At 39.7% G+C, this 15,452-nt stretch overlaps 1 protein-coding gene across 2 annotated transcripts in view; it reads right to left on the bottom strand.

The window, feature by feature from the left end:
• Positions 1–15,243, bottom strand: part of ITPR2 (inositol 1,4,5-trisphosphate receptor type 2) — a 345,272-nt gene extending 330,029 nt beyond the window's left edge. For both annotated transcript variants that reach the window (XM_061582221.1, XM_061582222.1), the window contains exon 1: positions 14,626–15,243. In XM_061582221.1, coding sequence (XP_061438205.1) covers positions 14,626–14,717 — 92 coding nt within the window. In that variant the 5' untranslated portion in view covers positions 14,718–15,243. The remainder of the gene's footprint in view (positions 1–14,625) is intronic.
• Positions 15,244–15,452: the final 209 nt, after the last annotated feature.

Genomic DNA, 15,452 nt, shown 5'->3' with positions numbered 1-15,452 from the left:
GTATATTGTTTGTTTAATCTTGGTTACTCAGACTCCACACATTTTTATGTATTTATTATATTTATGAGATACCCCATAAAGTAATTTCTTCAGGCATCATACAAATGAAAAGAAAGTGAAAATGGAGTAACACGTTCTGCTAATGTGACAGGTTTATTACACAGGATTCTACAGAGTTACCTATCGGTGCTCTTAATGCAGGCCTGCTGCAGCGTTTCATCTAGTCCAAGCAAGAGATGAAAAGCGAGAGGAAAGATTCTGGAGGCTGGGAGCAATGTACATTTAATTCACTGTGCCTGAATGCAACACGCAAAGGGTCAGGCTATTTTCTGTTTGGCTTGAGATCCCGCCTCCCCCCCCCACTTTATCAGGTTCCAGGCTGAGCTACTAGGTATAGCCAATCAAATGTTATGCCCCTCGCCCTGCCAACCAGATGCCACCCCTTGACTTATCAGGCACCATCCCTTAACTGATTTAACCCCACCTTATGAGTCTTAGGGTTTGAGTTTCAGGCAACTGAGTAACCTTAACAAGAGCTGACTTCCTCACCGGTGGTTAAGAGTCTTTTAACACCTAATATTAAACTTTAACCTGTTAAACATTAACATTAACCTGCTAACTTTTCAGCTAAGTAAAAAGTGACAATGCTGCTGAGTTAACACACTCCACTTTGTTTTACCATCTGCATCTAGCCCAATATCCAGTACACAAATAAGTACTTCAAAGAAATAATTGCTCTCAAGGGCTGATAGTAACGGCAAACTTACCTCCGTTTATTAAGCTATGCTGTTTATGTGGCAATTGCTTATATGAGATGCTTACTAAAGTGTGCAGTGTCTAAATGGAAAGCAAGCATGCCTGTTTGCAAAGACCTCTACCATTATTTCACAGGTTCTAGGTTGGTATCTTGGTATTAACAACAAATTTTAAGACTGAGCTGTCTTGGGCTCTGGCTCAAATCATCACAAATGCTAGCGTTTGTCCTGTTCGGTTTCAAACAAGCATAAATCCACTGACCTGTAAGCAAAGATTTAATCCCTTTGGTTATGGACACAGAGTCAGCAAGCTGGATCACACGCTCCTCTGCTATGGCCTTACACTACACCTTAAATACATGAACTTGCATTAGGAAGTTACCGAGAATGGTCTCCGACTAAATTTTAAGGAAATTTCTAATGACATTCTGTGTCTGTGTTGGAATTGCTTCTTAATATATTTTTAAACCTTTTTTAAAAAAATGTTTTTAAAGCTTTAAAAAAAAAATTTAAAGATGTTTTGTTTTAATATGTTTGTAATGCTTCTTTTAATATGTTTTAAAGTCTGTTTTTATGATGTTTTAAAGTTTTTTTTTGTTTTTGTTTCACCCTGGGCTCCTACTGGGACAAAGGGTGGGATATAAATCTAATAAATAAATAAATTATGTTGTACTTGTTATGATCGCCATAAGAAACTGTATTATACAGCCAAGAGAGTAGCTGGCTGTATACTATAGCCAGCATGGATTTTTCACATTCCGCCATGTTAAACTGAAAATACCCCCCATGCCATTCTGCTTCCCATAAGCACATTTCAAAACAAAATCTTACAAAACGTATAGTCCTGAACTCAGAAACACTTGCTTAACAACCCTCTAAACTTTCATGGTGATACACAAAACACTCAGAGAGAATGCAGAGTTCAAAGTATAAACAAGAGTAAAATAATCCAGACCCCTGTTGGACTTTTTTCTGTCAGTGGTCTCATAATTTGTTGAAATTAATTAACCTTGCCCCATATTCTGACCATCTTCTGCAGTTTAAAAGTTAAAAACATGTATGGCTGGTTTTTAATTAATTTAAGAAAATTAACATTGGAGTATATGATAGTGCAGGCATGCTCAGTAAGAACCAACTGTCAGTGTTCTAAAAGCCAGACTGTTTGGCTTGGCAAATCAGGGGGCCACACCCATACCAGACACTGATTCCACTTTAAACAGTCATGGCTTCCCCCAAAGAATCCTGGGAAATGTAGTTTGTGCAGGGTGCTGAGAGCTGTTAGGAGACTCCTATTCCCCTGACAAAGCTTCAGCGGCCAGAGTGGTTTAACAGTCAGCCCCTCTTCCCAAAGAATTCTGGGGACTGTAACTCTGTGAGGGGAATGGATTCTTTGGGAGAAGTCATGACTGTTTAAAGTAGAAAAAATGTCTGGTGTAGATGTGGCCAGGGATAGCTTTGGTTTAAATTTGGGTGGGAGACTGCATGTGTCTGCTGTAGAATAAAAAGGTGAGTGATAACAGAAAAATAATGATACTGTTAACAATTTTTTTCTTTTTGAAAGGAAAGGGGTTGGTCTTTCCCTCTGCTCTGTGCCCACCCACCCAGTGTCCTCCCCCCTCTCCCTCCCCCTATCCCTTCCCTCCTGCCCCTCCCCTCCTCCCACCCTCGCTCCCCCTTCCCTACCCATCCTCCCCCCTCTCCTCCCCCTTGTCCTTCCCTTCCAAGCTACACATTGGACTGTGAAAGCCGGTATTTTTACAAATTTATAAGGTAAGTACAATATTTCAGAGATGGGGTCAGGTCTGCTCACCTGGTGTATTCACTATAGCTGCCCAATTTCCCTGCTTTTTACAGTTTAATATAAATATCTGTTGGCTATAAGTATGTTCTTAAACCACAAGAGTTTTTTGCCTATTTGTGAATCCACTCTTATTCCAAAGAGTTCAGGATTATATAACCTCATTTTACTTCCATACAGCCCTGCCAAATACGTAGGCCATGAGTGTGGTGTCCCTAGGGCCACCAAGCAAGTGTAATGGCTGAGCCAGGACTTGAATACAGATGTCCTCAGTCTAAGTTCAACAACACACTAACTGTCTATTGCTCATTTGCCCTGTTAGGCACATATTATGCACCTTCCTTTCAGTCCTAATTGTCCTGGGATTGCAGATCTTTTTTTTTTTTTTTTCAATAATTTTTATTCAGATTTTCATAAAACATACAAGACGAAATCATAAAACATTCAAAGACAAAAAACAAAATCAAAAATAGTTAAACAAAAAGAAAAAAAGAAAAAAAAAAAACAAAAATAAAAAATAAAGAGTAAAATATTGACTTCCCATTTGTCAAAGATCAAATCAGTTATAAGTCTATAATATATAACAATCCTGTCTCTTAAGTCATATTATAAAATCACTTTCCTCCAGTAGTTATCTTACTTAATCATCAAATCTCATAAACATTACTTTATTCTTTCCACAAAAAGTCAAAGAGAGGTTTCAATTCTTTAAGAAATATATCTATCAATTTTTTTTTTCCAGATAAGCATATCGATTAATCCATCTCATTACTAATTATGATAATCTTATTGTCATAACCATAGTCAAAATAAACATTTCAATTAATCCATCACATCAGAATCTGTTAGGTTCAGTAATTTCAGTAGCCATTGTTCTATTATCCCTATTAGTTCCATTTTCCATCTTCCATCTTCAGTAGTCTTGTTAAGTCCAGTAATTTCAGTATCCAATCTTCCATTATCAGTATTCCATAATAATCTTGCTGTCAAAACCATAGGTCCAATCTTCCATTATCAGTATTCCATAATAATCTTGCTGTCATAACCATAGTCATACAATAAGAGTCTGATGGGAATTACCTCTATCCCAGATATTATCTTGCCAACCATTCTGAATAGGTTGCTGAAATACTGCTGTAAGATCATATCTCTGTTCTTTTTTTCAAAATGCACTGGCTCATCTCTTGAAAGTTTTTCCATTGTCACATGGCTGCAGTTAATTCCATCCATCACATCATTCCAGTCCAGAAGATTATCCATGCCATTGATAACTTTCTCTCTAGAATCTTCCTTAGTTTCTTCAGAGATAACATTAAATTCCAAACAATAGATTTTATTTCTAAAATCCATAAGCTTCAAATCTTTTTCCTGTTCCACGTTTGTTCCAGTCTCCAGGGTCTCCTCTCTCACAGGGACCCCTATTTCTTTAAGCTCCTGTGACATTTTGCTCAATTCAATTATTCCAGTCTCCAGGGTCTCCTCTCTCACAGGGACCCCTATTTCTTTAAGCTCCTGTGACATTTTGCTCAATTCAATTATTCCAGTCTCCAGGGTCTCCTCTCTCACAGGGACCCCTATTTCTTTAAGCTCCTGTGTCATTTTACTCAATTCAATTTTCGGCTCCTTACAACCCTGTCGCAGGTCTTTTTCCTGTTCCACGTTTGTTCCAGTCTCCAGAGTCTCCTCTCTCACAGGGACCCCTATCATTTTGCTCATTTCAATTTTCAGCTCCTTACAACCCTGTCGCAGGGTTCGTTTCGTTATCTCAATTTCATCCATTATTTTCTGAAACATAGATACTTCCAGGTTCTCAGCCACTTTCTTAATTGCCATTTTAAAAGAAAAATATAAAAGAACCACTTCTTATTTCAGCAACAATTGGGTTAATACTCCAAACTTGGTGACATCACAGCGTAAACAGAACAGACAGCCTTATCTCTCCATGCTTAAGTAAACAAAATGCAGTTCCCAGGATCGAAACAATTAATGGCGTTGTGAGAAAACAGATTCGTCAAAATAAAATGAACTAGGAAAAAAGTAATCTCAGACAATATAATATTCTTCAGAATAAAAATCAGGAATAGAAATCCCTCTTCCGTGTATATCTTTAGGGTGCAAATCCAGGACAGCTTTTTGCAACAAAAACAGAGATAAGCTATTAATTAGTGAATAGCAGAGAGAAGTTATGGCTCCCCGGTGAGATGTCAAAAACTGATCAATCTGGCAAATCTCTTTTAAACAGCAACAATTTAAGTCAAGTAAAAGAAAAATATAGAAAGAAGGGTGCTTGCCTGTTAGTGCGTTCTCTCTTTGAAGAAAAGATGAACGTTCGCTTTATCAGATAGAGCTTGATTGTTGAAAATCCGTCCCACCTTCGTCGGCTGGACCTCGTCCCACAAATTAATGAGATCTGGTCGTCCCAACAAAAATAGGCTTTGAGGTTAATCTCTTCGTTTCTCCCTACCCGGGAGAAGTTTAATCAGTCAAAAAAAAAAAAAAATCTGACTGATATATCTGAATAAGCTTCTTTTGAGGCAGGAGCCCGTCTCAAAAGCAGGCACAGGCTAAGTCACCCTTCCCGGAAGTCCTGGGATTGCAGATCTTAAGGGAAGCACATACTAGTCCCTTCAAGGAACTACGGGCCACTGGGATTTTGCACCCTCTCCAACTGCAGGAAGAACATAATGCTAAGTGGAAGATCACCCTGGTCCTGTATATCAGCCAAAGAAAGATCAACTATAGGAAACAGGCTTCCCCCCTCACTGTAAGAAAGAATGCTCTGCTCCATTTGCCAGTCACCCTAGAATTTACTGGAAGTATGTTCTGGTGTTATCTATTGGCGAGACAATTTAGGGCTTCTGGATTGCATGCGCATGTGTGAGGTCTTTTTTTGGGGGGGGGGGGAAGTAGTATAATTACAACCTGTCATAAGCCTCCCTGAGAATCATCAGACTGAAATAAGTAAATGTTCGTTTAAAAAAAATATATACACAAAATTCCTTAAAATACTAATATATAATGAGCAATGAAAAATAATATATACTATAATATTTAGCACACAATTTCATTATTTATTGCTATCATTAACTATCAGTCTCCACATGCAGGGGTAAATACCAACAACATAACATTTTAAAGTAATTTTCTTTAATGCTTATACTTTGAGATAATTCTAAATTGGTATTATATTATTCCATAACTCTTCTGTAAAATGTGGGAAACCTCAAGGTGATTTCATGCATGTGAGGTGAAGTTGTGAAAGGTAAAAAATTAATTGATTGATTATGAAATAATTATGAAATAATTAATTATGAAAAATATCAAAACTATTATTGGGTCATTTATTTCCTTTAAATCCCCATGGCAAATATTCAAGAGATATTTTAGTGTACATCTCTATCCGGTTTTGTATAGGAGTATTATTTATTTATTTATTGCATTTATTTACTACATTATGCTTTATATCTATCCACTGGGCCATCAATTTAAGTCACAAAGCATCATAACATGACACTAAATGAGGGCATTTCATTCCTCCATTATACAGTTTTGGCGTCATAAGTGATACTTCATAGTTTTTTTTCTTGTTCTGTAAGAAACATAGAAACATTTCTGTCACTTTTTCAAAACTGTGTGGTATATTATTATTGGTACATTTTCAAACAGAAACCAAAACCTAGGTATTATATATTCACTTTATAAATGTTTGTTTTTAAGATGCATTCTTTCCCATATGCAATTCTTTCCGTATGTTTTTACTGTTCTTGTGTATTGCTAACTGGATTCATTCTGATCAGGCTCTAAAGCTTTGTCAAGGAGCTTGTTAATTCTGTACAGACTTTCTTAATTTCACTTCCTCGGGTGAATCTGCTACTACTATCTCTGTCCTCAAAAAGCTGGCAGCTGGGCTTCTAAGAGTTTTTTTTTAGAATGAAAATACAGCATAAAAGGGAAGGAGATCAAGACAAGTTACATTCCACAGTACTTGCATTTCATCACATTTGCCAACAGAGAGAAACCTGCAGGTCACTACTGCCTCGGTAAAAAGGCCCTTATATGCTGCCACCAAAGGCTTTTTAACATGTTAAGTAAAATGGTGCCACTGCAAAGAGCCTAGTGCTACCACCTTTTTGGCTGCTCCTGCCCTTCAACAGCAGCCGGCCTGCCAAAGTTAATCAGGTGAAAAAGCACTGCCTGACACTTTAACTGCAAGAAAAGTCTCACCTTCTAAATTTCTGCATGTCAGACTGCTGTTAAAGGTAAAAGACCAAGAGTCGCTAAAGCCAGGATATATATATATAGAATCAGATGTAGTGCACTCCTCACACAAAAATGACAATATGCCATTTTTATACCATATACACAGAGATACGTGAGCCTTTTCCACCAACTGGATAATCAGATCAGGTCCACTGAGCACTAAGAACATAAAAGAGCCCTGCTGGATCAGGCCAGTGGCCCATCTAGTCTACCTCCTGTTCTCACAGTGGCCAGCCAAATGCCCACAGGAGCCTCAGTCGCTTTACCACTCTTATCATTCCCCCTGTTGCTACACTATATATGGCCTCCTAAGTAGTCAGCTCCTCCCCTATAAGGGCTGGCAACTGGCAGTTCCTGAACCAAATTTACTGCCTGAATAATGCCCCACCCAACTTCTAACCCTCTTAGGGAAGAAAGAGGCAGATGAATGAGGGGCTGATTGATCTATGGCTTGACAGCAGGTTGGTGAAGGAAAAAACTCCCACCTCCTTCTCAAAAGTGGCCTTCCAGCAAGCTGACTAGAGCCCTATCCTTGAGCCTCAGTTGAAAAGGTACCAATCCAGAAAGGAACAACTAAAACAGTCAAGGGAAAAAGTTGGGAGTGCCTTCAACAGGAGAAAAGGCTAAAAAGCTTGGGCTTGGTTTGGGAGAGGTTTGCTAGAAATCACAAGCAGTAGCAGTCAGTTTAGGTGGATGTATTTTATCTTCACACAATTGTGCATGCTTCGATTAAGGATTTAAAAGCCAGAGTTTTAACAGAAGAAAAAAACAGTAACCAATAACTGGGAAAAGACGGGCAACAGGAAATTAGGAAGTAAAGAGCCAGGAACAAAAGTCTTTGAATACAGACTGTCTTATCAGCTAGTGAAACAACAACAGAAGCATGGAAATTCACTGTTAAAATTCCACTGTTTTTTTCTTTAGGACACCATCTGTTGATGCAGTAGTCTCAAAATGCAGGTTGTTTTATGCCAGGGATGAAAATTTGTAGCCCTCCCATCAGCCCCAGACAGCATGGCCAATGGTCAGGGTTGAGGGGAGTTGTAGTCCATAATCATCTGGAGGAACACAGGACCCCCATCTGGGCTACACAATGTACAATCATCATTCAGGCATCTCAGTTCTATGGCTGCTGCTACATTGAAGCATACACTAGCAAAACTAGTTTGGAACTTATGCTTCCCCATTGGTGATGTCAAAAGTGTAATACATCAATAGAAAAATGCTAGAGGTAGCCAACATTGTGCCCTGGCTTGGGTTGATGGGAGTTGTATTCCATCAACACCTGGAGGGCATCATGTTGACTACCCCACAATGAAAGCCACTCCCACAGAGATCTTGGTAATTACACTGCCATTCACCAATCACGGAGTTGCTCACTAACAATATCACCCATCCTATCAGCCATGCATTACATCCACTAATCAGCATAGCAGAAATGCCAAGATGGCATCACAGAACACATTAATTCCCTGTTCCTTACAGAATGCCACAAGCAGGCTGCCAGGAACAGTCCAAATACCATCCCCTGTCCCAAGTATCTATAGCCCAGTCATCAGAAGGCTTGCATGTTTTTAGATGTTTTAATTTTTGTATTGCTTGTGTGTTGACCGCCTGGCCCTGGACTCCTTTGGGAGGAAGGGAAAGATATTTAAATAAATAAATAAATGTAAAGCTGGTGACAAACTTCGTAGGTGAAAGGTTCAAGCCCCACTGTAGTGTCAATGCTTCCATATAGTTAATGTACAATACCGTACAACATTTTGATGAACAGTACATGTGAAGAGGTCTGAGAACACAGGTTGCTATCTGTCATTCTTAGTTTTTATACTTGGATATCTGTAAGAAGTTGGATGTTTGTAAAAAGTGTGCCCCTTGTGAAGAATGCTATTACAAAAGAAAACAAGATCCCATCATCCAGTTTCCATTTGTGCTCTTGCATATATTCAGGATTCTATAGGGGCAGAGTGATGTAGCCCAAGTCACACATCGTGACCTTGCGAAAGTAATCAGACCCCTGGCCCATACTCTCATTACTGAATTATAAATGAACACAAAGCTCAAGAACAAAAATGTAAATGTCCTGCAGTGACCTAGTCAAAGTCCTGATCTCACTGAGAATCTGTGGCACTCTTTCAAAATTGCGGTCCACAAGCGACGTCCAACCAACCTGGAGCAAATCTGCCAAGAATGGGCCAAAATCCCTCTGACACTGTGTGCAAAGCTGGTACATAAAAGACTTAAAACTGTTATTGCAGCGAAAGGTGGCTCTACCAAATGTTAATGTGTAGGGGCTGAAACGTATGCAAGCAACATGTTTCAGTTTTTTATGTTTCTTACAAACATTTCCCAACATAAAACCAAAGTCGCCTTACAATAATTGATTTTGAGTTTCAGTGTTTCAAAAAAAAATATCATACACAGCAAAATTACAACGTACCATTAAATATGAGAGTATTGGTCTAGGGTCTGATTACTTTTGCAAGGCACTGTATACTATGCCTGATTGGCAACTTGATTCATAATTCTTCAATATGGGGAGAATGCTGTTTGAGAGCCCTAGTCAAAGCCAATGGGAGCATTTTTGCTTTGATAAAACATTAGTTTAGAATCAGGGCATATCTACACTACAGATTTAACACAATCTCTATCCCTAGTGGACAGTGAGAATTATAGTTCTGTTAAAAGTGTAGGGCTCTCAAACAGCATTCTCAGCATACACACCAAACTAAAATTCCCAGGATTCCTGGGGGGGGATATTATGACTGTTAAACTGATATAAAACCAATATATGTTTAGGGTATAGAAAGCCCTTGAAAGGCACAACAGTGCTGTTTTCTGTTTGGGATGTGTATGTCTTCTTATGAATAGATTAGTCACTTTGGCTGAACGTTTTCCCAAGTTACACTGCTGAAATACATTGAAATCAATGGGATTTAAGCAGTGTAACTGCACATAGGATAAAAGTCACTACCATGTGTTCTATTACAAATAAATTGGAATTCCACATTGTTTCAAAACCAAACCACATACCAAATTGGATGGAGCTACTTTATTCCAGTATAAATCAACAGACCTTTCCTGATTCAGATAATCCATGACACTCAGCAACCGACTGGCTCATGAGTGCATACGGTTTTATTTATTTATTTAATACAAAATCGTGAAAACTATTAGAAAGTTCTCCATTGATTTTCAGAGAGAATGATACCAAGACCATAAACAATGTAAAAGAAGTCCCTATATACTGTCTGAATTAGGGATAGATGATAGGGATACCTTCTAAAAAAACCCATACAGTATTAGTGTTCGCCAACACAATTCCTTGGATCTCTAGAAGTTAAATCTCTGAGCGAGAGACAAATGCATCTTTATAGAGCACATGAATGTTGATGCTTACACATGGGCAGAAGCTGCCAGTAACTTATACCCTTCCAATTACTATCTGCCCAGGTAATAAAAGATTTTGCATGTGTTTGAGCTGCAGCTCTTCTATATCAAGTACAAGATCCCCTGTAAGAACAAACATTCCATTCACATTCTTAGCTTTCATCAATATGTAAGTGGCGAAGAGGCAAGCCGTCCCATCCTCCTTCGTGTGAGGCTATGGCTGTTAATATACATAAAGAGTGTCCCCCTTTTTCTCAGTGAAATGTTGGAAGAGATGCTATATATCTTTATCATCAAAGTCACATTCATGAAGCTTTCATGTGCTACTTTTTAAATACAAAAACGTCAAGTAAAAAAACATGTTCTAAAGAAAGTCTAATTATCCCCATCTGTGAAGACAGAAAGCATATTTATGAAGTGCCTGAGTTGTGTTTACAGGCCCATTAAAATCACAATTTAAAGGCTAAACAAACATGTAATTTGACAATTGCAGTGGAACGGTTCTTAATAAGTTAATGATTGCAAAGATGAGCACATAATAAAAAGGCATGATCCAGCTACCTACCCACCGATTTCAATATAATGTCCGATTCAAATCAATAGGCTGTAATAGTTCTTTACAGCACAACTCTTTCCGTGTCTACTCAGAAATAGGTTCCACTGAGTTTACTCCCAGCTACGTGGGTATAGGACTGTGGCATAAATTTGCTGGATTGTTCCTAAAGTCTGAATATCTTTCGGTCTTTATCAAGATGGTAGCCAAACACTCAACTATTCAGGGAATTTTGAACAAAGAATACAGTAGCTCTTCTTTCAAAATAACATACATTAATTTGAAAATAATTACATTTGCAGATAGATAAATTCAGCTCCATCGTGTAAAAATCTGAACACCAAATACCAAAATCATTTAAATCTTCTGTGGCTTAAAGACATGAAATCCAGTCTTATGCATATTTACTTGAAAATTATCCATGTTGAAGTACAATAGGGCTTGCTTCCAAGTAAGCATCCATAGGATTTTAGCATTAAACATTCTCATTTTTAAAGGGACATTTAAATACTTACATACAAACTTAAATACCTCCTGCAATCACATCAGGATGCTTTGTACTCCACACAATCAGAGCATTATTACATGCATAAAGTATTTGTTTGGGGACAACACTGTACTACTCTTCTTTAAATACATTCCACCTCTAAATCAGGATTTAAAAAATCATAAAACAGCAAGGTGCATAACTTGTAAATGCTCAACACAACTCATGATGGAACCATAAACATAGCATTAATCAGCTTAATTTTGAAGCATGGTGATTTTCAGTTCAATTGATTTCAGGCTCTGTAGAATGTGGTGTAGTGGTTAAGGTGTTGGACTACGACCTGGGAGACCAGGGTTCGAATCCCCACACAGCCATGAAGCTCACTGGGTGACCTTGGGCCAGTCACTGCCTCTCAGCCTCATGAAAACCTATTCATAGGGTCGCCATAAGTCGGAATCGACTTGAAGGCAGTACACACACACACAGAATGGCTGGGGAGGAAGGTTATGATAAATCACTGATCAAAATAAAGGTTGCATCCTAAATAGTTTTCCCCCACCCACCCTCAACTGTAGTGCTAAACTCAACATTGGTGGCAGGACACAAAGTTCCAGGAAGCAGTACCAATAAGCACAGTAGGTAGGTTGGCACTACAATCACTACCAAGATCATGCAATAAATCTGAATAAAGCCTGCTAAATGTAAATGTACTGCCTTCAAGTCGATTCCGACTTATGGCGACCCTATGAACAGGGTTTTCATGAGGCTGAGAGGCAGTGACTGGCCCAAGGTCACCCAGTGAGCTTCATGGCTATGTGGGGATTAGAACCCTGGTCTCCCAGGTCGTAGTCCTGCTCAACTTTTTTATCTACTCACATATATAAACAGTGACTGCGACAATTTGTCTAAGGGAATGCGGGCTGAATAGCTTAATTTATTAAGAATTATAGCTGAGGAGCCCCAGAATTTGTCTACATTCACAATGTCTGCAATGCAAACTTGCCTGGCATTCGTTTGCAGGTTTTATGTCACATTTCTTTTTTACATTTGTATCTGTGCCTGAACAGTTTGGTACAGATGCGATCCCCAGATGATAGATTATACATACAGCAGATGATGTATTGGAACTGTTCCTGCCCTGTATCACTTGACATTGTAGGTGGGCATTGTTGAATACTTGCCTGTACAAAAAAACCCTGTCTGTAAGTTGAAAACTAGCTGTCATGGAGAAGGTTTATAACCTAGTCTTTCCCCTTATGTGCTTGCTTTCTACAGGTAGGTATTTTTGAATAGGGGAGCCTTTAAAAACGGGGGGGGGAACCCTTTGCAGTCTGAATTGGTAATATCTGGGAATGGACAAAAGGAAGTACTACTTCACACAGTGCATAGTTTAACTATAGGATTTGCTGTCACAAGATATAATAATGGCAGCCAACTTGGACACCTTTAGAAGGAGATTAGACAAATTCATGGGGGACAAGGCTCTCAGTGGCTACTAGTCATGACAGCGCTATCCTCCTGAATACCAGTTGTTGAGGAACACGAGCAGGAGAATGCTATTGTGGTCATGACCTGCTTGTGGGCTTTCCATCTGTATCTGCATGGATGCTGTATGAACACACTGCTGGACTAGATGGGTCTTTGGTTTGATCTAGCAGGTTCTTCTAGGGCCAGTGTGGTGTAGTGGTTAAGGTGTTGGACTACAACCTGGGAGACCAGGGTTCAAATCCCCACATAGCCATGAAGCTCACTGGGTGACCTTGGGTCAGTCCCTGCCTCTTAGCCTCATGAAAACCCTATTTACATTTTGTTCTTGTATGAACAGTGGCATAATGATGGGTGCGTAATCTTTCACTAGTTTATCTTTTTTTATGAACCAGGTTTATGCCATGGTAACTATTATCATTACATAAAGGCTTGATAGGCTGATTGTGTAAAAAGCTTATAATAAAGACTGCTATTGCAGAGAGAGGGGTTTGTTGTTTTATTAATCACATGAAAGCAGAAACCTTTAGAAGGAAGCAATCTTACTTAATAAACCCACTGCTTGAAAACTGCCACCTCAACTGCCTTTGAGTAAATTGCATGTCTTTTATATCCATGTGAACAGGCTCTAGATCAGGTTTAAAAGCTTAAAGGAGAGTGTTTAAGAGAAAAGAATGCATCTTGCATCATAGGAAGATGCTTCAGAAGTTTGAATAATCTCTTAACATTAATTCACACAAGTAGCAAGTCATCACAATACTATAGTCATAATCCCATGCATATGTAAACGGGTTATTTGAACGAAGAAAATCTGTGCAGATAAATTAGATACGCAACCATTAAAATCAACCTAAGGAGGGCATAAACATAATATTTCTCACTTTTTTTTGTTAAAAACACTCTTACAAAAACTCTAAAAAATGACAGTGAAGCCAATTACTCCCTGCCCACCCCCCATTTATTTATCACTTCAGAATTCAAAGCACCACTGTACCTCTCCTAGGCTGTTTGTGTATACAATAAACACTGTTATTGTTCGACCAAAAAACTGAAGAGAGGCGTTTTCAAATCTAGCTAATGTAGATATAAGATTCAAATTGGGAAATGTATGGGGGAAACCCACGAGCTCAGTATCACTTTATCACAGCACCTATGTCCTCCTGTACAGTGCCCAGCTAGCACATGGATGACAGTAAATACAGCTGCAGCAGCACGAAAATAAGAAATGATGCAGTCTCATACATGTTTACTCGGAAATAAGCAGTGGAGCTTACTTCCGGTATGCATGCATAGGATCGGGTTTGATCCAGCCCACAGTAAGCACATTTCAGTCCCACTGATCTCCATGGCAGTCAAGCCCATGGTTAAGGCTGCAATCCTATACCCACTGACCCCAATGGGGCTTGCTTTTGAGTAGACATGGATAGGATTGCACTATAACTCTTCACCGCTGATGCAAGCGGATCTTGAAAGTGGTTTTCTTTGGGGAGATCACCTCTCTCACTAGTTTCAGCAGGGCCACTGTGCGATTACAGTTGCATGTAGTGAAGTTGCTCGAAGTTTATACGAGCCGGCTCGTTTTTAATCACTTCCTACTTTTTTTTTTTGCTGCCGCTCAATAACAGACGCCTCAGTACAAGAATTGCGGCCGCTGCCTAAGCCGAGCACATTCTCCTCCAGCTGTTGTTTCCTGTGTGTTATAACTTTATGTTCTCTTTAATTCTGTTTCCCCACAAAGCCAAAGAAGGTTGACACTGATAGGTCTCCAAGAAATACAAGCCAAGCAAGGACTATAATAGCGCCCTGGGAAAGTCTTTTAAGAATGCTAATTAAAGGCACCCCCGGATTTCTCCCCGCCGCCTAGGCGGAATCACCCAGTTCACACGATCCTTACCCCAAAGTGCTGATGAAGCCATTGACCGAGCCCTCGGCATAGAGGGAGACGATGTCTCCGATGTACAGAAAGCTGGACATTTTGTCAGACATCTTGGCTCATTTTCGGTGAAGTTCACTTTTGTTTTCCAAAAAAACCACCAAAAAAACAATTTTAAAAGCAAGTATCAGATAATCCAAAAATGGTTCACACGCCAACGTGCAAAGAGATTATTTCCCCGAACAGCGCCAGCTAGTGGCGACTGGAGCCTGCAAGGAGATGTTGCAAATCGGATCGGGGTCCCAGAGCCAGCAGCCCACCCCGCTCCCTCTGGGGTTGCTTCTGGGCTGCCACTTTACACAAAAAGCTCTCTCGTTTGCCCCACTTTTCTCCAGAGTCGTAGGACATGTGGCCGCTTCTGCAGCTCTACTCGTCAGACCCTTCTCTTTTCCTCTTCATTTCCTTCTCCTTTTCACCACTTCTGATATTTAACCCTCTGTTTACATCCACAGAGACTGCTCATCTCACCCTGCCTTCACCTCCGCGCCCCTTCGTCTCAACTCTCGTTTAGCCTCCTCTTCTTTTCAGCCCTGCTCCAACGCTCTGATTTCTCCAGATTTTTCTGCCTAAACTGAAACTCTTGCAAAAGCTGATTTTCATTTAGCCAGCTGAGAAGGATGGGCTCTCGTCGCCCCCCCAACCAATCAGAGAAGTCGACAGGACAGTGGGGCGGAGCGAGGGGGAGGTAAAAGATATAGGAAGAGGTAGAGAGTAAAGGAGTCGAATGCCCCAAGGTGTGTTGTCTGCTCAAAAGTCTTTTCCTAAGCTGCTTGGAGACATTTGGAGGG

This window comes from Rhineura floridana, chromosome 8 (genome assembly GCF_030035675.1).
Source record: "Rhineura floridana isolate rRhiFlo1 chromosome 8, rRhiFlo1.hap2, whole genome shotgun sequence".
NCBI lineage: Eukaryota > Metazoa > Chordata > Lepidosauria > Squamata > Rhineuridae > Rhineura > Rhineura floridana.
The sequence above is the reverse complement of the archived record's forward strand: the minus strand, read 5'-3'. Positions and strand labels throughout refer to the sequence as shown.